The sequence below is a fragment of the Trichoderma evansii genome (genome assembly GCF_050947405.1).
Source record: "Trichoderma evansii strain SZMC 28006 chromosome Unknown GGI43scaffold_12, whole genome shotgun sequence".
In the NCBI taxonomy this organism is placed as follows: domain Eukaryota; kingdom Fungi; phylum Ascomycota; class Sordariomycetes; order Hypocreales; family Hypocreaceae; genus Trichoderma; species Trichoderma evansii.
Window position 1 is genome coordinate 914,724 of NW_028145194.1, and position 19,259 is coordinate 933,982.

The following is a 19,259-nucleotide window of genomic DNA, read 5'->3' on the forward strand; positions in this document are numbered from 1 at the left end:
GAGGGGAATGTTGCCGGCAGCCGCCAGACATTGGACGGAGCCTAGCGGCCAGGGCGAAAAACGGCCCGATGCACGGAGGCTCTCTAGCGCAGCCGCAGTAACAGCCAGCCTGAAGACTGCTAATCTGTGTCTAGGGAGGCGCTACAACACTTATCGGCGGCGCATCTGTCTATGATATGACATCGGCAGCCTATCAACCCCACCATCCAATGCTTTTAGTACTGGCGGCATGTTTCTGGTTTTGCAGCTTGGAAAAATACTTGATCTCCCCATCAAATCACGCACCTAGGGTCTCCTTCTTCCCCCCTACACTCTTCTCATCCAGTTGAATCTGCCATTGAGCCCGTATACTGCTTCATTCTGTCTCACCATGTCTAAGACAGAGCAAAAGGCCTGCCTCAGTACGTTACCTTTTCCTCAGTCACAGCCATTGCCCCGCCATCCATCTCCTGGTCCTCAGCCCATTCCGCGTCCCAACATGCGCCGCGTGAAATCGGCACCGGCCACGGTCCCGACGAGCGATGGCCCGCCGCCCAAGAGCCCCGACTATATCCTTACCTTTTGCTTCGTGTTGGTGTATCTTGAGCTCGGGTGGCTAATTCTACTGCTGTTGCGTTCTTATAGTCGTTATTGATGGATGGGGTATCCCCTCCGAGGAGAGCCCAAAGGATGGCGATGCCATTGCGGCCGCCGAGACGCCCGTGATGGACGAGCTTTCCAAGAGCGAAACTGGATTCACCGAGCTCGATGCCTCATCGCTGGCGGTGGGACTGCCCGAGGGCCTAATGGGCAACTCTGAGGTCGGCCACTTGAACATTGGTGCGGGTCGTGTTGTCTGGCAGGATGTTGTCCGTATCGACCAGACGATCAAGAAGGAGGAATTCGACACCAACGAGGTCCTCAAGAAGACACTTGAGGGCGTTGTGAGCGGCAATGGTCGCCTGCACCTCTGCGGTCTGGTTTCCCACGGTGGTGTGGTAAGTCGCCTACTCAATTGCAGCTTTTGAGAAGGCTTGTATGCGGGATGTTAACAGCCATATAGCACTCCAAGCAGACGCACCTGTACGCCATCCTCAAGGCTGCCAAGAAATACAACGTCCCCAAGGTTTTCATCCACTTCTTCGGTGACGGCCGTGATACCGACCCCAAGTCGGGTGCTGGCTACATGGAGGAGCTGGTTGAGTTCATCAAGGAGCTCGGCCTTGGTGAGATTGCCACTGTTGTTGGCCGATACTACGCCATGGACCGTGATAAGCGATGGGAGCGTGTTGAGGTTGCTCTCAAGGGCCTTGTTCTTGGTGAGGGTGAAGCAAGCGAGGATCCCGTCGCTACTGTAAAGGCACTCTACGAGACCGAGGGCAAAAACAACAGAGACGAGTTCCTCCTCCCCATCATTGTCGGTGGCGATGAGCGCCGCATCAAGGGTAAGTTTTTGAGAACATTGTACTGTCCGATTGGAATATGACCCGGCTGACCTCTACGAATTAGATGATGATACCGTCTTCTTCTTCAACTACCGATCCGATCGTGCGCGACAAATCACTCAGCTCCTCGGCGATGTTGACCGATCCGTGCTGCCCGATTTCCCCTACCCCAAGATCAACAAGCTTGTTACCATGACCCGATACAAGACTGACTATCCCTTCGATGTTGCTTTTGAGCCTCAGAAGATGGACAACGTCTTGGCTGAGTGGCTTGGAAAGCAGAACGTTGAACAGGTGCACATTGCCGAGACTGAGAAGTACGCGCACGTTACCTTCTTCTTCAACGGTGGTGTTGAGAAGGTCTTCCACCTCGAGACTCGTGACCAGGACCAGGATCTTGTTCCCTCCAACAAGGCTGTTGCGACCTACGACCTGGCTCCCGAGATGTCTGCGGATGGCGTTGCCAACCAGGTTGCCAAGCGTCTGGCAGACCAGCAGTTCCCCTTCGTCATGAACAACTTTGCTCCTCCCGACATGGTTGGCCACACCGGTGTCTACGAGGCCGCCATTGTTGGCTGCGCTGCCACCGACAAGGCTATCGGAAAGATTCTGGATGCCTGCAAGAAGGAAGGCTACATCCTGTTCATCACTGCCGACCACGGCAATGCTGAGGAGATGAAGTTCGCCGACGGAAAGCCCAAGACCAGCCACACCACCAACAAGGTGCCTTTCATCATGGCCAATGCTCCTGAGGGCTGGAGCCTCAAGCAGCAGGGCGGTGTCCTTGGTGACGTTGCCCCTACTATTTTGGCCGCCATGGGCCTGCCCCAGCCTGAGGAGATGACTGGCGAGTCCCTTCTGGCTAAGGACCTCAAGAGGAGCGCTGCTGAGTGAAGAGACTTTATTGAGAAAACGGATACCACATAAACAAAAGCAAAAGTTACAGATAAAATGACTTGGTGAGCATGATTAAAGGCGGAGTATGGGTTAAAGAAAGATGAATAAGAGCATGAAGACTATACATTTTAGATAGACACGACAAATACGAAATATCTATACCTATGAACACTACTGAGGACTGTTTCTGCCAAATATGTGGGTGACAAATACGAAATACCGCTGCTATGAGTACTATTAAATACTCCTTCTACCATACATATGGGTGACAGAAAACAGTGCTGATCTGCTGCTATAAATATCTTGGTAAGTATGCAATAAGCAGTGGTATTTTCTGTCACCCCATGCCTAATACTTCTTGGCAGGTACTGCTACGTATTAAGTAACCTCTATGGACTCAGTGCTACGAGTTACGCGTTGGACATAAGTGAATGAGGCCACTTTGGCGCCGACCGGTACTCCTTTTACGCGCATTAGCAGCAAGGTGAACCGTCTAGCCCAGATTCAGCAACCAGGGGGGGGGGGGAGGGAATACACGCAAGAGGCACAAACCGAATTTGGTGCCTTAGAATGGAGATTCAGTCCGGTGCTTTCTCTCCATCGCACGCCAACTAAGAGCTGTATTAGATCGCCTCGAGAGCTTCATCTCCAGCTAGGAGCGTTTCCTCCGGGTTGCCCGGTAGGTTGGTGGTGTATGAAACCACCATATGGGACCTTGGATGTAGATTATTGCAAGCCATTGGCGGTCGAGGGCCCTGCAGTTCAAGTTTGGGGGGTCCAGCTGCAGGAGGATAGAGTTGTTCCGGGGTGAGTGGGTGAGATTGGGAATAGCCTCCCCCACTGGTCGGGAAAAAAATTTGCTATTAGCTAAATGGTCGTAATTCGTAATGTCGATCCTTGGTTCGCATTGGTTATGCGGCTCACGCCAACACCAGCCGCCCAAGAGCATGGCATGATAGGAGTACAACCCCCCAAGGATAGAGGTATACTCTCCTTGCACAGCGCAACAAAGCTAGTCTGTACAGTATAGTATAGCTTCATGGACATCGTATGAACCCCCCTCCTCTTGATCCCATTCACCATTCATACCCAGATACCTGTTTAGCTCTCCCTCGGAAGACACATCGATCTCTCTTGTACACGGGCTAGGATAGATTCGTAGGATAGTATCGTAGAGTTAGGAACAAAAAGCACCGGGCATCTTGCATCCGGTATCTAGCGGCCGCCATGCAGATCGATCTTCAGGGTCGTGCCGTCCACAAGAGTCAGTGGCAACGTGGCAATGGATAATGCAGGATAATTTGCCTCGCGCCTGACATCATGAAGTTATGTTAGCCCTGACCCCGTCAACAGCATTGTATTCCCAAAGAGAGAAAGCAAAGCAGGGGTCCTGGAGCTTCAACGGACAAACCGACGAATCGGCATGCCCCGATGCCTTCCCCAGGAGGCAGTCGGCATGGGCGAAGCATGTCTGCAGTCTATCGTTTGCCTCTATGCGCACGCCCGACATTGCCCTACCCTCGATGCTTCCACAGATGGTGCTAAAAGCCTGTCCGATCTAGGCTAAGGATGCGGCTCGTTAAGATCGAAGGCGGTTTGGGATTTCACCCTGGGGGCGTGGACGTGGTAAAATAAAAAAAGGTTAACATGACGTCCGACATGGGCTGCCAAGGCTGCGGTACGCGGTACTATGTAAAAATGGCTGTCGCATGGCGTGCGAAAAGCAGAAGCAAGAAAACCGTTGGATTTCTGCGGAAGAAGAATAAGCATAAGATTTACAGCAAGCGGGACAGGAGAAGAGGAGGAGGAGTCGCAAATCTTGCTTTTGTTTTGGTCAATGCGAATAGAGCAGGCACTATCGATGGTTTTTAGAGCGAAAAAGGTAGGGCCGGGAAGAAGAGCCAGCGTTACGGGTTCAAATTATCATTCTGCCGGGCTCTTGGTCTAAAATACGTCTCCGAGTCGTACTTGAGGGCATTCCGGGCTTTTTTTTGCGTACGAATGCTAGTCAGAGCGCGGGGCCATTGGGAGCGTTTGCCAATACAGTACTGTAAAAAGCAAAAGGGCGGCGATCTCTACACGTCATTGTCTCCATAAAGTGGGAGGATAACGGCCGTGAGCAAGGAATTGGTGGAGTTTTCTAATTGCGAGTCGCTTCCGGCAGTGCCACTTGCGTATCTTGTCAAGGGGTGCGAAGAAAAATAGGGAATACTCAAACGATCGACACACAGTTTTCAACTTCGCGCACCACAACGATACCAATATCCACTATTTAATTGATCAAATAGTGTTCATACTTTCAATTTGTGTGTGTATTCTCATTTTGCGGTCCCTATTTTTCTTCACACCCCTTGCTTGTACTCCGTACGAAAACTCAAAAGCACACCTTCAGTATGCCAATCCATGCCGTTTGCGGGGAAGCTCGCCATACAATATCGCATCAGTGGCAAAACGTCGGCTGAGACAATTTGTTAGAGCATTTTATTCTGCTGCCACCATGTGAAGGCATCACCAGATGATTATACTATCTGATGTATTCATAGTCGTATAGAATGACTCGCCGGTAGACCCTGCCCACGCCAATCATCATGCCACGCAGCAATTAAGCTCCGTTACATGACCAGCCGGAGCTGAGGCGATATCCGGGTGAAGACCGTCGGGATATGCCCACGCAACGATACCGCGGGCCTCCATAGCGCAGATTAGGGCCACTCACCAGGCACGCAACAGTCCAGTTTCTCGCACACCAGAGGCCGCCGTTACAGCATGTAAAAGACCGGCCTATCAAGACCCATCGACATCCTGCACAGTACAGGTTCTGGACTCTCAGAAGTGACGTGCGACGTAATCGGTGCGCCACAAAACAGCCCTGTAGGGCCGGCCCCCTGGCGGTCTTGGGCTGAGATACCTGGAAGATGCTTCATTGGATTCACCACGACGCAGCCTATGCGGGGCTGCGGGCCTGCGTCGGTGCTTCAGCGCGCATTTCTGCGAATGCAAGCGCGAATATGTTGAATGGGTAATATCTGCAACGTTAATAATATAGCCGGATAAGTTGAACAGCATTTTCACTTACACCACAGGTCAAGATACAGATTCTAAGCAGCAGGGCGAAGTACACGCAGCCAGATGTCTCGGATCATGATAGTTCCGAGGGCTGACCCCGGGAAACACAACTGGCCGATGACAGCCAAAAACAAGATCTGCACCCACCAAACCTTGCAACCTGCGTCCCCGCAGGTGGTGATGAAAGTTGGCTAAGACCCGCAAGTGGAGTGATGGTTGCCAAGGAACTGCACACGCTGCCAGCCAAAGATCAGGTGGACTGTGACAGGCGGTTTGAAAAAGAAAAGCGGGAACAATCAACACACGGAAGCTGATTATACACACACAGCAGTGGCCACAGACTCGTTCTAGAGCGGCCGTGTTGCTCCAAAGTATGCACATGTTCATTTAGAGGCCCTTAATTAACCCCGTCCTGGGCAAAGTACATACTGTACGCTCCCTGGAACGAGAGGACCCCAGCAAAGTTTTATTGGGTCTCGCTCGGAGCCAGGTCCGTGCCAAAAAGTTTCATCCTCCGCTGTACTAAAGCAAAGCTACCAAAAAAGTTGCCTGATTTTCTCAGTTAGCGCCGATGGCTAGCGGCGTTATGGTTAGTGCTGAAGGTGGCCTTGCTCACCGGTAGCAGCTTGGCCTACGACAAGGCACAGGCTTGGCTTTGTTGTAGCTATACAGCTTGTGCTCTGGAACTATGGCTAACCATTGGGTAGGCAAACAGAGACAACTGCAGACAACATCTCAAGCTGACAGACAGCCAGACGTCATCAAAAGAGGCAAGGCGGAGCAGTAGCTGCATATAGCTTGCAGGGCTATACTGTATGGTTGCTAGTATAGTGGTTTATATCCCATCAACCTGAGTTCTGGACCTCTCGTCCTCCCACCTTTCAACTTGAGCGCAACGGCGGTGGGCTGCACCATCGATAGACGGGAGACAAAAGAGGGCCTGTGGACACGCCCACTTGCCTTGTCGCCCACCGAGCGAGGGCAAAAAAAGCATGGCCAGTACAGTGTATAAGCGCATACAAGCGACGACACGAGCACCCTTTCGTATAAGCCAACCGCGGCGCTTGTATGTGCATAGTTCGACCCTCGTGTGCTCGACCTTTTTCTCTTCTCCTGCCTACCCACCTGCTGCTGTCCGATTTGCCCACAATTCCGTGCCCTGTGCCGAAATTGCAGCTTATACGGAGTACGGAGAACAGTGCGTTTGTTCCATTGGTAGCTTTTCGCTAGCAGCACCCTCGGGAGTGAGACACTGCCTCGCTAGCTTCCCAAAAAAGACCCTGATTTCTATGGTTTGGGTTGATTGCTCTGCGATTTGTCCGATCGCGACGCATTGCCTCTCGCCTACGTATCAAGCCTCGAAGCCTCACGGCCGGCGCCATCAGCCAGGGTTTCTTGCCCACACGGTACCCGTTGGTGGCGGCAAAAAGCTTTGCTTCGTGGTGCCAGAAGTTTCTCGCAGCTGATTGCGACGACGATCAGCTGTGACTTGCCTACAAGACTGGCTACAAAACTGTATATGCAAATATTTCCCTTCACTGCCGCAGTCGAACCGCCATCTGAAAATAAGGCAGGCTTCTCACGACCTCGTGTCGCGCGCGCACATCGTCAAACCCTCATTCCATTTTAAACCTTCCCCTCCCCTACCCAGCTGCCGCACACGCCCCTCCTTTGTTCCAATTCTTCCCACGAACTGGCGCGCATTACCAGCCTCACACGGCGATCAACCTCAACTCATACTTGTACCTTACCGGGACCCATCAAACGCTACGGGGGGCAGTTATTGACGACGAGCTTCCTTCACCCCCACAGGCTCTCATCGTCCTGGTTTTTCCGTCAGCTTCTTCGCTTCCCCTCAACACACGGGCTCTTTGGCTCAGTTTCACCCGAGCGCACATCCAGCCCACTCTTGGAGTAATTCAAATTTAGCGACGATACTACGAGATCTGAAGCAGTAGAAGTGATCGAACGGCAAAATTGCGCCTGGCCGCTCAGCCAGATTTAGCAGGACGCAGCTTGGAGCCGGTCAGGGAGACACCTCAGTGGCAACAAAGCTGGCTCCGAATCCGCTTTCCCGACTATTGTCACTTTGAGTCCAAGTTTGAAGACGCAAACAGTCGTGAAAGGGGCCAGATTTGATCCAACGACGACGAGGAAAAGTTCTTAAAAAAGGAGGAGAGAAAAAGGAGATAAAAGGTTTAACTTTTCAACCAGTTGGCGGACGCCTTTTTCAGATCGGCACTTGAGAGGACTACGGCGATAAAAAGGGTGACGGCTTGTGGTGGGTTTACATCCAGCCGTTATTTTTTGCTACCTCATCATACGCGCGCCCACTCGTCACAGACTGCGAAATCGAGATTTCTTGTATCTCACCACGCACGCGAATCTTGGACTGGCCCTAGATCGAACCGGCCATCACTGTTGATTCATTCCAATATTCGATCTTCTTAACTGCATACTGCTGGGCCCAGGCATTTGCAGCACTACTCGTTTCAGAGGTAAGTTGCCCGAAGTTGTTGCGGCCCTTTTTGCTTATCCAGCTCGATCGATCGATCGCCTACAGTGCCAGACCAATGACACGCCACTTTTGTGCTCGACAAAGCGGCGTCCCCTCCTACTATTGTTACCCAATTACTCGTCACAGACACACATTTTGCTAAGAACTCCCTGTTAACGATGCTTCTACAGAGTATAGGCGATTGGCGAGGGGGTCCGCTTGGCTACGTCACATTCGTCACAAGTCAAGTTTCTTGGACCCTGAGAGCTTGATACTCATCTTGCGCCGCTCGAGGCGAGAAGCTTTACCAAGGAATTCAAAAGAATCATGATTCTTTAAACCTACCAAATAATTGGCAAACTTCTTAATGCTTATCATTTGAATTTACAATGCAGCCGACAGAGGGCAGCCCTCAAGAACCCCTTTCATCGACAGGCCATCCCCTCCCCCGACGAACTTCTACCGAAAATTCCATCACCCTGCGATACCACCAGCTAGCTCGCGATGCCTCCTTGAAAGCAAGCCGCGGGTCGGTCCCGCCAAACCAAAGTAATGACGAACTTTCGTCATCTCCCCGTCGAAATTCGTCGGGTGATAGCAATGAAACCGCCCAGAGCGATGCCAAGAAATGGTTCAATCAGTCAAACCAAAACCCCACAGCTACCTTTGACAGCACCTCTATGGATGGTGAGTATTAGATCGTTTGCCTGAACGCGCCGTAGTTCAAGTCGCTCATGCTCGCGCAGTTGATCCACCGTTCTTTCAAAAAGAATCGGATTCATCCAATGAAGACAAGCCATATCAGTACCCGACAGCCGTGCCTCCAGCGCTCAACCCTGCTCGCAGCAGTAGCGCCGATGACTACCGAAGCGTGATTGATGATCTCACCGTGGAGATCCAGAAGTTAAAGGAAGAGCTGAAGCGATACAAACAGCACGGCCCTGACATGCTTCGAAAAGATAAGCTCTTCGAGATCAAGATACATGGGTTGCCAAAAAGAAAAAAGCGCGAACTGGAAGCGACGCTCCGAGAATTTACAGCAGGCTTGGGAGACTCGCCAGATACCTCTTCATCGAAGCGCGACAAAAAATCGTCCAGGCATGCTACTCGTGATGGGATGTATTCTGGGTCAGGCTCCATGTCACTATCGAAACATGCCTCGTCTTCATCTGGATCTCACACACGGCCAGTTGACTCGGCTTATGCGTCTATGTCGACTGGCGCCGGCTCATCTGGAACATCCTTGAATAGGCCACAAGGGGGCTCGCGGTTCAAGACTAATGAGCAGAAAGTAGAGAATTACTTGCGCGATATCCCCGAGGGGCTATACCCCCATTCTCTCTCCATGACAGAAAAGGACAAGAGAAAGCTTGTGGTCCGACGTCTTGAGCAGATATTCACAGGAAAATTTGCAGGCCGGCATGCTCGTCGGAACCAGTCCAATCAAACGGCAGCTGCATCTAATGCGCAGGCCCCACAGGGGCCGTCAGGAGTGCACTCCCCCCGGCGTCCTTCCATTGTTCAGCAGCCGAAACCAAAACCAAGTCTAAATGTTATATCTGAGCCCCTGCGTGAAGCTCGAATTCTCCCCCAGGAACATCATGCAGGGAAGAAGAGCAGATCACAAGACATCGGCTCCGCGTCCAATTCCAATGAAGATCAGACAGAATCAGGGGGTAACGGCAACGGCAACGGCAGTGGTTCAGGATCAAATCCATCTCCGCCCATGCCACCACCTCCTGAACAGCGACCCACGAGACCCAAAGACCTCGATCCAGATCGCATTCAAATCCCGTCTGAAAACATGGAGTACATAAGGCATCTAGGCCTTGTCCCCCCAGAGCTGATACCCGATCCACCAGAACGCTCAGATGACGTTCATCCTGATGCCGAAGGGTGGGTTTATTTGAACCTCCTCTGCAACATGGCGCAGCTGCACATAATGAATGTCACTCCAGATTTTGTCCGTAATGCCGTCGTTGACCTCAGTTCCAAGTTTCAGTTGTCGCCAGATGGCCGAAAAATAAGATGGCGCGGCGGCACAGACGGCACTAAATTCAGTAGTGAGAGCTCGGGTGACAGTTCGCAGCGAAGTCCTGAAACAGACGACACGGAGAATACTAAAGTAGGGCATCGTAAGAGGCAGAAAACAGGACGCTCAACGGGAGATTCTGGGAGCTCGGGCAATCAGGCATCTAAATTTGGGCCACTGATGTCTGCGCCCTCTGAAAGCTTTCACTACAAGCCCCTATTCGTTAATCAACAATCACCCAACGGTCAATCGTCGATAGAGGACGGTACTTTGTCGTCCTTTGGTCCCATCGAGAGTAACGCAGATTCGCGGTGGGGCCGGAGCGGTTCTGGCGTCTCTACTCGTAATAAACGTCTCCGGGACGGTGCCATCATCTATTATACTGGTGCTCCGTTCTGTACCGACTTATCAGGCGACCCGGGAGATATATCGCCCACGACGTATTTGTTATCCAGTGAAAGAGAACAGACCGAGTCTCAGAAAGTGCGGTTTGTTCGCCCATTGCCCTTCCGATCAGGATCAGGATCTTCTATGGACAGACGGCCACTAAGTGACGCTGACCTCGGCCTGGGTGCCATTTCTGAAATGAGCACGGATGATGCGGCCAGCGTACCTGAACTTGCGACTGACTCGGGCGATGAATCCAGCGAGCTCAATATGGAATTTCCCTGGAGTGGCGAGCAGCAAACTCTTGAGGTTCACCCACTTGAGCCCTGCGGTCTGGGTGGTATACGGCCAGAAGATCACTTCATGGTGGTGGTAACAACGAGGCGTTCCAAGGTAGCTGCTCATGCCGGCCAACACGGTGTGAAGCGGCGCAAGCTTTCCGAAGAAGTGTCCGACAGCATTATTAATCGGCTGGCTACAATGTCAACTTCATCTCCTCGTCCGTTTGCTCGTCGATTATCATCGCAAGGCGAAGTATCCAGCATTGGAATTGAATACTTGTCCGGCCGCATAAGACGCCTGGAACCTGTACCGCTTCCCCCGCCTGCCATATTCTTCCCACCTTTTAGCGTAGACTCGTGGTCTGAGGATGAATATGGATCCGATGGAGATGATGAGCTTAATTCTTCCGAAGAGTTTATGAGTCGACGGGCAAACCCACATCAGTCGGATGACTATCCTGACGGTGTGGACCTGAGCAGCGGCGATGAGGACGGCGAAGAGCCCGACGATGACGTTGACATGGCCGTAATCGAGGAACCAAACAGCGTAATGGACGGTATTTCGCTGAAGGGTCCACGCGGGTCACGGGCCAGCACCGAGGCAGTCCCAGGGACTGTTCGTGGAAGAAGCAACAGCGCTAGTGCGGAGGTATTGCTCCGCACCGGAGGCAGCTCCGCGGCCACTGCTGGAGGCGGCGTCGAGAGCGGGTACAACAGCAGTTCCGAAGGGAGTCGCTGATTGTACGAGAAATCTCCTTTCATTACTCACCTATTGGTGATACGAGAGGTGTGAGAAGAACGTGGACTCTGTGTGAATTCCAGCGAGCTGCATTGGGGCAGCAACCCCGCGAATCTTCATCTCATAATTTATCAGCAGCAACACCAGCACTTATTGAAGCGATAACAGCAGCTTGTTGGAAACAAAAGAAAAAATCCAGCTTATGCTGTTCGTCTTTTGTCTCACTGACAGAATATCTGTCGAGTACAGCTTGATTACTGCGGTTACAGAATTTTTTCGATTTTCTTTTTTTTTTTTTTTTTTTAATTATATATCTGGGGCCGGCGTTGAAAATCGGAGATTCCCCCCCAAAAGCACGATTCCCCCAAGCGTGCGATTGATTGATTTTATTTATCTATTTTAGTGTATATGCAGTACAGAGAGATTGTACGGATGGCTTTTCATGGCCCGTGTATTTAGAATCCGAATAGCATGTATGTTTTTAAGTCTCCTGGTATCAGTAAGCGTGTGAAGTGCCAACTAGAATGGAGATGAAACTCTAATGTGCACTATTTTCTTCTTCATCTTGGTTAATATAAAAGTACTCTGCGAAGTATTTTGTTGGTGGTGGGAAAAGCGAAATACTCCATCGTGCTCAGATGTTTAACGTCCATTTTAGAGCGTAGCTAATACAAGGTAGGTGTCGAGCTTCTAGGCACCGCCCCAATTAGCTCGGCATCGATTGGTCCCGCAGACCTAGCTTTGGGAACCGAATTATCGGGATTTACATATACATACCTTGTGTCGTATTGTCTGTATTGTTTATGTAATATTGTCTTTATTGTTTATATATCCTCCAATGGTTTTATCAAAGTGTCGGTCCGAGACACGTGATATGCTCATCTCATCGCATCATCAACCTCTGGCTAGAGTGTGGCTTTCACTTTGTGGCTGGACTCGCTACGATACGAGGAGTACGCAATCAGTCAGGCCATCCTGCAGCATGCACGAAGCTCCTTTTGATCGCTGCATCAGGCTGAGACTATAAATCAGCAAGAGGGGGTGCTTTGATAGTGCCTATTCATTGATTTGGGTGAATTCTTTTCTTTTGGCTTTCCTTTTTGGTCCATCTGCGCCGGTTACGACTAGTAATCGTTATCTCGTCTCACCTTGTGTTTTGGATTCATCGCCTTGCTGTGCTTGGGCTTTGAGTAAAGATGCGGCTGCAATTAGGCTCGGCCCTGGTGGCGGGGTTAGCCGTTGCTGCGGAGGCTTCGGTGTCGAAGGACGACGTGAAGTCAGCTGGAGTTAAGAATGTTGCTATCATTGGTGAGTCGCGGTCTGGTTGACGTTGATTTCTCAGGGATATGGGCGGGGATGAATCTCCGATTGTCATATGAGACGGAGAGAGAGAGACAAGGTCCAGCTAGCATGACAGCTGCAAGCTAACCACACAATGTTACAGGAGCTGGAGCTGCCGGGGCCTCAGCTGCATATCATCTACGACAATATGCAGAGGAAGCAAACGTCAAGGTCAACATCACCATCTTTGAAAAGACACACCGCATTGGCGGCCGCACGCTGACCGTCAACGCGTACGACGACCCGTTGCAGCCCATTGAGCTCGGCGCATCCATCTTCGTCGCCATCAACCACATTCTCTACAACGGCACCAAGAACTTCAACCTGTCCATTGGCTCCAACTACCGCGTCGCCAACAGCGATGAGGACATCACGGCCATCTGGGACGGCGAGAGCTTCGTCTACGAGACCACAGAGGGCACCGCCTGGTGGTGGGACGCGGGCAAGCTGTGGTGGCGGTACGGCATGAGCCCATACCGGGCGGTCAATCTGGTGAAGGAGGTTGTGGGCAAGTTCTTGAAGTTGTACGAGCAGCCGTATTTCCCATTTCGGTCGCTGACAGCGAGAACGTATGAGCTGGGGCTGGTGGGGATCACGGGCGTTACAGGGGAGCAGTTTCTTGCGCAGAACAAGGTAAGAAAGAGACGAAAATTGTTAACGTGGATGATGGGCTTTATAGCCATGACTGACTGTCTTCTTTAGATTGATGAAAAGTTTTCGAGACACATCATTCAGGCTGCTACAAGAGTGAATTATGCTTCAAACCTGGCGTATCTTCATGGATTGGAAACCATGGTAAGTCTTTATAGAGGCACTTGCTTGATATGGTTAATAAGTTTGAGATTCTGACATTGAATGTGTAGGTCTCGTTTGCTACGGATGGCGCCATGTCCGTGAATGGAGGCAATTGGCGTATTTTTGAGCAAATGGTCAAAAACAGCGGTGCTACTGTATACCATAACACCACCGTCTCGGCCATTGTCTTTGCCAAAGAGAAGACTTCATCTTCAGCGCCCAAGTATGAGATCTCAACTGCTTCGGCCGGCTCCTCATCTACCGAGTCAGAAGCGGTTGGCACGGCATTCGACGATGTGATTATCGCCTCTCCTTGGCAATTCAGCAACATCGAGGCCGGCGAGGGAGTCATTAAACACCACATTGAAGAGATTCCTTACACCAAACTCCACGTTACGCTCTTTGCTTCTCCTCACAAGCTAGATCCCGAGTTCTTCAAGCTACCACCTGGAAGCACAGCCCCCAGCAACGTGTACACAACTCTTGCTGAGGGCGAGAAGCCGAAAGAGGGGGCTGAAGGAGTTGGCAAGACGGGCTTCTACTCTGTCAGCACGCTCAGATCGACGCTCAACCCGAAGACGAACAAGCCGGAGTTTGTGTACAAGATCTTTTCGCCCAAGCCCGTGACCCCACAGTTCCTGTCCGAGCTTTTTGGCGTCAAAGTGCCAGAGGCTTTTACATCCGGGGAAAATGGGGGCGAGGACGGCAGTGTGGATCCAATTTCGTGGTATTACCCTCATTGGTTTTACTCCTACCCGATTGAGCTTCCGCGGGTGACGTTCCAGGACCCTATTCTGGGAAGTGGATTGTATTACACCTCTGGCATCGAAAGCTTTATTTCGACGATGGAGACGAGTGCGTTGATGGGCATGAACGTAGCAAGGCTGATCGTAGATGATGCAGCCGGCATTTCTCGGGAAGAGGTTCCTGCAGCTGTGAGCGACGAAGACTTGGGGCTGAAGAAGGTCAAAGTGGAGTTGGTTGTTGACGAGCCCGGCGAGCTGTAAATTCGGATGAAGTCGAGGCGGAGAAAAGGAAGAGAAAGAGATGGCGAAGATGATGGCGCTGCGGATGATGGCCCCGGCTGTGGGATAGGATGGTGGTGATGATTTGGCGAGTAATGGTGAGGACAATTTACATGACACATATTTTTCTGGGGGAGATTTTCTTAGACAAGCGGCACTTTCTTTGATACTTTGGTATTTTGATATATGGAACTTGGGAAGGGGTAAGACTGATGAATCTACTGTATGTTTCTTCATCCAAAACTCATTGCATTTCTCACACCCTATTCTTGCCCTCCAAAGTCAAGAAGAATTATTCGTAGCACGGAGTATGAGAGCATAGTCCAGTTGCTGGTTGGTGCCTCAACAATTTGTAGACCGCTGCATTGCAACCCGAGCTAGCATCACAAACTCTGCCCGTCCATGCAGAGAAGATATCGGAGCTTAAGTTAATTAGCTTACAACATCCTTGCATATGCATCCCATGACCAACAGGGAAGATAGGGTCAAAAGGCGGAGAACCTGCATTGGCTGCTTTGCTTATCTATTTGCGGAATGCCAAGCGCGTCATCTAGGTACAGTATATATACAGTAGTAACGGCGAACCTACTTTAGCTGCGGTATCAATTGGAGAGAAAGAGGGGTCAATTGGGTTTCACGTTGGTTCCTATTTATGCTCGCGTGGCTCCTGGGATGGTGTTGTGGGCTTATTCAAACGAGAGCGCGATGAATTGCCATTGCTGTAGCATCCATTTGGCTGATAAGCCTTTGCAACCTGATCTGATGGTGTGAGGCAAACTCAACAGTCGTCCTCGTATCATTCGAGTCTAGCGCCATCCCAACAGGCACCCATTGAAACTTACCGAGTCTTGTCCGTGTTTCCCTGACCGACGGGGCAAAAGATATGGGCTTATGTCTCCTGGTTTCCCGGGCTTATGTGTAGTACTCGGAGCTTAATTAAGAAAATCTTCCTTCAACGTGGGGCCGTTGCAGCGACGAGACTGGCCGCCGCTAAAAGAAGGGCCGTCGCCTCCATCTTAACTGTTTTTTCTGCCAGTTTTTTTGCCTTCTCTCTCCACCCGCAAACCCGTAGTGGTCTGTTATATGAGGTCAGAAGAGGGGAAAGCAAAAGGCGTAATCTTTTTGGAAGTTTCCCTTGTTCGGATAATGGTGGTGTTGTATCGTGATCGTAATCGTTCTCGTGCGTAAATGAAACCATCTTGTGCTCCTCAACTTTGTCCAAAAACAGCAGAATCCCGGAATCCTGCGTCCGATAATCGCGGCCGGCCTGTGTCGGCATCTGCCGGGTGAAGTCACTAGTTCCAGGTGCCGGCTCCGACGGCGCTGGCTGGAGCGTCTAGACCAATCCCATTTGCTAATTGGAAACTACAATGGAACTTTTTTTTTGGAGATGCCATGGCTAAGGGGTGGAAAGTTTTCGTAATGGATTAAAATTTTTTGTTGTCCTTGCGTAGATGGCATGAGGGAGCGAAGGCGAGGAGGAGCAATTTCGGGCAACGTTGGACGGGTTCGTTAATCATTAGCTCATCTTCTAAGCGAGGGAGCTCCGTGGAAGCCTTTGTTGTGACTTGCTGTTTATTACATGAAGGGTCCTTGCTATCCTTATCTTGAGCTAGACGAAAGGACCCCTACTCGTTGACTTGGCTTTCTCCTTCCTCCAACTGCGAATTGTCCTAGATATAGAGTTATTACAAGAGTGACGCTGTTTATCTACGCCTGTTATCCATCTATTCACAACTTCGAAACCCTCTCTTCAGCTTGTTTCCATCGATATCCATCATCGTATAAATCTCCTTCATCCACCCAGCATGCCTGCCTCCGGCCCCTCCGCCATCAAGACCAAGTACAGCTTCACCGACGACTACAGCGAGGGCGCCCATCCCGACGTCCTCAACGCCCTGCTGCTCAGCAACAACACCCAGGAGGTCGGTTATGGCCACGACACCTACAGCGAGACAGCCCGCGAGCTGATCCGCCGCCACCTCGGAAGCAACGACGTGGGCATCTTCTTTGTGCCCAGCGGCACCTCGGCCAACGCAATCTCCATCGCCGCCTGTCTTCGCCCCCATGAGGCCGTCATTGCCTGCAGCTCCGGCCACATTGTCACACGCGAGACCGGTGCCGTCGAGGCCAGCGGCCACAAGATCATCAACGTTGCCCCCAAAGATGGCAAGTTGACGCCCGAATCGCTGACCAAGGCCCTCGACGACAACTGGCACTTCCCGCACATGGCCCGCCCTCGCCTCGTCTACATCTCCAACGCCACTGAAGTTGGTACCGTCTACACCAAGGCCGAGCTGACTGCCCTGAAGCGTCTCTGTGAAGCAAATGGCCTGCTTCTCTTCGCTGACGGCGCTCGAATCGGCGCTGCCCTCACCTCCAGCATGAACGACATGACGCTGCAGGACATGCTTGAACTCACCGACATCTTCTGGATTGGCGGTACCAAGAATGGCGCCCTTCTTGGCGAGGCCGTCATCGTCAAGGACCCCAGGTTGGCCCAGGACTTTGAGTTCTTCGTCAAGCAGCATGGCTCGCTGCTCGCAAAGGGCCGCATCATGGGTGTCCAGTTCGCCGAGCTGTTCCGCGAGGACGACTGCTTGTACTTCAACCTCGCTCGCCGCGCCAACCTGGCTGCTGAGAAGCTCTCGCGGTCCATTGTCGGCGCCGGCCACCAGCTCAGTGCCAAAACCGAGACCAACCAGGTGTTTGCACTTCTGCCCCAGGGCCTCGTCAAGGCGCTGCAGCAGGAGTTTTCTTTCTACGAGTGGGAGAAGTATGGCGACTTTTCTGTCGTCAGACTTTTGACTACTTGGGCTACGGATCCGGCTCAGCTGGAGAGGTTCAACCAGATTGTGCTTAGCTGGACTCCTGAGGCAAAGACATTTTAGAGAGCTGTCCTTTAACTTTTCTTTTCCCCGTTTGTTTTGTTTAAGAACAACTAGCGCAATCGTCTTTTTTTTTCCTTTTTCTTATTAATGGGAATGACTGGTTGGTGTCGCATTGTTAGGCATGTGGATTTGTGATTTGAGCGAGAACTGTTGAGGCATTGGGTCTATTATGGCGTTTTGAGGAAACTCTTGGATTTGGGCTTTAAAACATTGAGATATAGAAAAACTTAAGATCATACATTAATAAAATACATTATGTCTAGCTTTTTTTCTCTTCTTTTGCCTTGAGAATTGCTTTTGTGTCCGAGTTTCAAATCTTGGTCGTGGAGTTAGGGGCCAAGCTTGGGCATGCCATGGTTGTCATTGTATATGATCTGCCCGTTGTCAATTTGGATAGGAGAGCCTGCTGTCAGAAATTAGTGCTTTCTGTCAACGATGCATGCTACACCTGCTTTTTTGTTCGCGGAGTTGTTCAACGGATTCATTTTTCATCATGGACGAATGAGATAAATATCATTGCTACCAATGCTAAGGCGACATGTAAGTGTGTATATTTTTTCAATTGGGGTTCTATTTATCCTGCACCTCATGAGAGTTGAAAACTTATATGCCATAGTCGAATATTCACTACATTCGGCAGCCAATATCTGAATAAAGTTATTTAGTTATTATCTTGGTAGAGTAAACTTGCTTATGGTGTAATGCATTTCTTAGTGATTCTAATAACGGCAATATCCGCTGTAGGATTATCCTCTGTGTCCGGTCTAAGTATCCGAAGATTATTAAAGTATCCGAATAGTAAACCATCCGAATATTTAAACCATCCGAATATTTAAACCATCCGAATATTTAAACCATCCGAATATTTAAACCATCCGAATATTAAACCATCCGAGATTGACGACCTTCCAAGTGCTGCTTCTTCAGCTGAAGCATATAATGATGGATCTTGAAACCACAAGCTAGCTGTTTAGGGATTGCAATAACCGGCCATCTTGCTTTTATTTTCAGATTCGAGGGGAACTTATTTCGCATTGTATCCCCCCATATTTAGCACGCTTGTACCCAACAGGAGCCTGTTAAGTTCTTTTCTAAAATTGTATATAAGAAAATAGCTAAATATTATATATAACAAATAGCAGAAGCAATATATCATATCTCATGTGGCTACTCAATTTTTTGAAGGTTGAACAACCAAGATAATACCACGCAGTAAAAGCTGCACCACCGCACTCTTATTCTCATAAAAAAAAGTCTTTTTATGGGCCTCTCCGCAATGGAACCACTCTTCCCTTCTCCATTCTTCCCAACTATCGTGACATTTTATTCTGGGACGAACCGTGGGGAGAAGCGCCTGTTTTTGTGGCCCAACACGTGTGATCCCCTCAATCTCCTCAACTGTCGATCACACTAATAACGGTATTCTTACTCTGGTTGAAACTGTATATATATTCAATCAAAAATAGGACAGTCAAGTTGAATGCGAATTCGTGTGCGGCGAATGATATGGAGTTGTCATCGCTTTTCCACCTTTATTCGTCGATATACCTATTCGAGAGAGTAAATGTCCAACATACGTCATTTTATGCAGCTTTTTTCGCTTATACTTGCCCAATCTAAAAGTTCCGAGACATTTTGCGCAAGAAATGTCTCAACAATTGTGGACTTGCATTGTTTAGCTGCGCAACAAACTGTGTCTGAATCAGCCGCAATGCTAAAGAAGCCCAATCAAGATTGTCTCCTTCGATCGATCTCAAGGCAGTTTGCTGTTCCTGTGCGGAACCCCCACTCTTCCCCTGGCTATGGCACGCTAGGAGCATAAAAACGTCATACATATAGGCAGTGAGAAACGACATGTGAAAATAGGTGTGCTGACTCTTAGCA

The 19,259-nt window shown here is 50.4% G+C and overlaps 4 protein-coding genes across 4 annotated transcripts; all 4 read left to right on the forward strand.

The window, feature by feature from the left end:
• Positions 1–77: 77 nt before the first annotated feature.
• GGI43DRAFT_407600 (2,3-bisphosphoglycerate-independent phosphoglycerate mutase) lies at positions 78–2,490 on the forward strand. Its single transcript, XM_083206250.1, has 4 exons — positions 78–401; positions 625–977; positions 1,043–1,424; positions 1,489–2,490. Exons 1-4 carry the CDS (start codon positions 371–373, stop codon positions 2,316–2,318), a joined length of 1,596 nt encoding a protein of 531 aa, XP_083059974.1. The 5' UTR covers positions 78–370; the 3' UTR covers positions 2,319–2,490.
• Positions 2,491–7,890: 5,400 nt separating this feature from the next.
• Positions 7,891–11,424, forward strand: GGI43DRAFT_76724 (frequency clock protein). Its single transcript, XM_083210270.1, has 2 exons — positions 7,891–8,571; positions 8,631–11,424. Exons 1-2 carry the CDS (start codon positions 8,274–8,276, stop codon positions 11,321–11,323), a joined length of 2,991 nt encoding a protein of 996 aa, XP_083059975.1. The 5' UTR covers positions 7,891–8,273; the 3' UTR covers positions 11,324–11,424.
• Positions 11,425–12,435: 1,011 nt separating this feature from the next.
• Positions 12,436–14,621, forward strand: GGI43DRAFT_76746 (Prenylcysteine lyase-domain-containing protein). Its single transcript, XM_083210271.1, has 4 exons — positions 12,436–12,631; positions 12,768–13,297; positions 13,367–13,459; positions 13,528–14,621. The coding sequence occupies exons 1-4, from the start codon at positions 12,520–12,522 to the stop codon at positions 14,464–14,466; spliced, it is 1,674 nt and encodes a 557-aa protein (XP_083059976.1). The 5' UTR covers positions 12,436–12,519; the 3' UTR covers positions 14,467–14,621.
• Positions 14,622–15,829: 1,208 nt separating this feature from the next.
• On the forward strand, positions 15,830–17,645 carry GGI43DRAFT_407612 (beta-eliminating lyase). Its single transcript, XM_083206251.1, has one exon. The coding sequence runs from the start codon at positions 16,293–16,295 to the stop codon at positions 17,373–17,375; it is 1,083 nt and encodes a 360-aa protein (XP_083059977.1). The 5' UTR covers positions 15,830–16,292; the 3' UTR covers positions 17,376–17,645.
• The last annotated feature ends 1,614 nt before the right edge of the window (positions 17,646–19,259 follow it).

What these genes read in the sequence shown, in the direction of transcription:
- GGI43DRAFT_407600 (XM_083206250.1), top strand. Translation starts at nt 371, where the DNA reads ATGTCTAAGACAGAGCAAAAGGCCTGCCTCA. An exon ending in TGGTTTCCCACGGTGGTGTG is followed by an intron (nt 978 to 1,042) that starts GTAAGTCGCCTA and finishes ACAGCCATATAG; the next exon opens with CACTCCAAGCAGACGCACCT. An exon ending in CGATGAGCGCCGCATCAAGG is followed by an intron (nt 1,425 to 1,488) that starts GTAAGTTTTTGA and finishes TCTACGAATTAG; the next exon opens with ATGATGATACCGTCTTCTTC.
- GGI43DRAFT_76724 (XM_083210270.1), top strand. Translation starts at nt 8,274, where the DNA reads ATGCAGCCGACAGAGGGCAGCCCTCAAGAACCCCTTTCATCGACAGGC. An exon ending in TGACAGCACCTCTATGGATG is followed by an intron (nt 8,572 to 8,630) that starts GTGAGTATTAGA and finishes ATGCTCGCGCAG; the next exon opens with TTGATCCACCGTTCTTTCAA.
- GGI43DRAFT_76746 (XM_083210271.1), top strand. Translation starts at nt 12,520, where the DNA reads ATGCGGCTGCAATTAGGCTCGGCCCTGGTGGCGGGGTTAGCCGTTGCT. An exon ending in TAAGAATGTTGCTATCATTG is followed by an intron (nt 12,632 to 12,767) that starts GTGAGTCGCGGT and finishes ACAATGTTACAG; the next exon opens with GAGCTGGAGCTGCCGGGGCC. An exon ending in AGTTTCTTGCGCAGAACAAG is followed by an intron (nt 13,298 to 13,366) that starts GTAAGAAAGAGA and finishes TGTCTTCTTTAG; the next exon opens with ATTGATGAAAAGTTTTCGAG.
- GGI43DRAFT_407612 (XM_083206251.1), top strand. Translation starts at nt 16,293, where the DNA reads ATGCCTGCCTCCGGCCCCTCCGCCATCAAGACCAAGTACAGCTTCACC.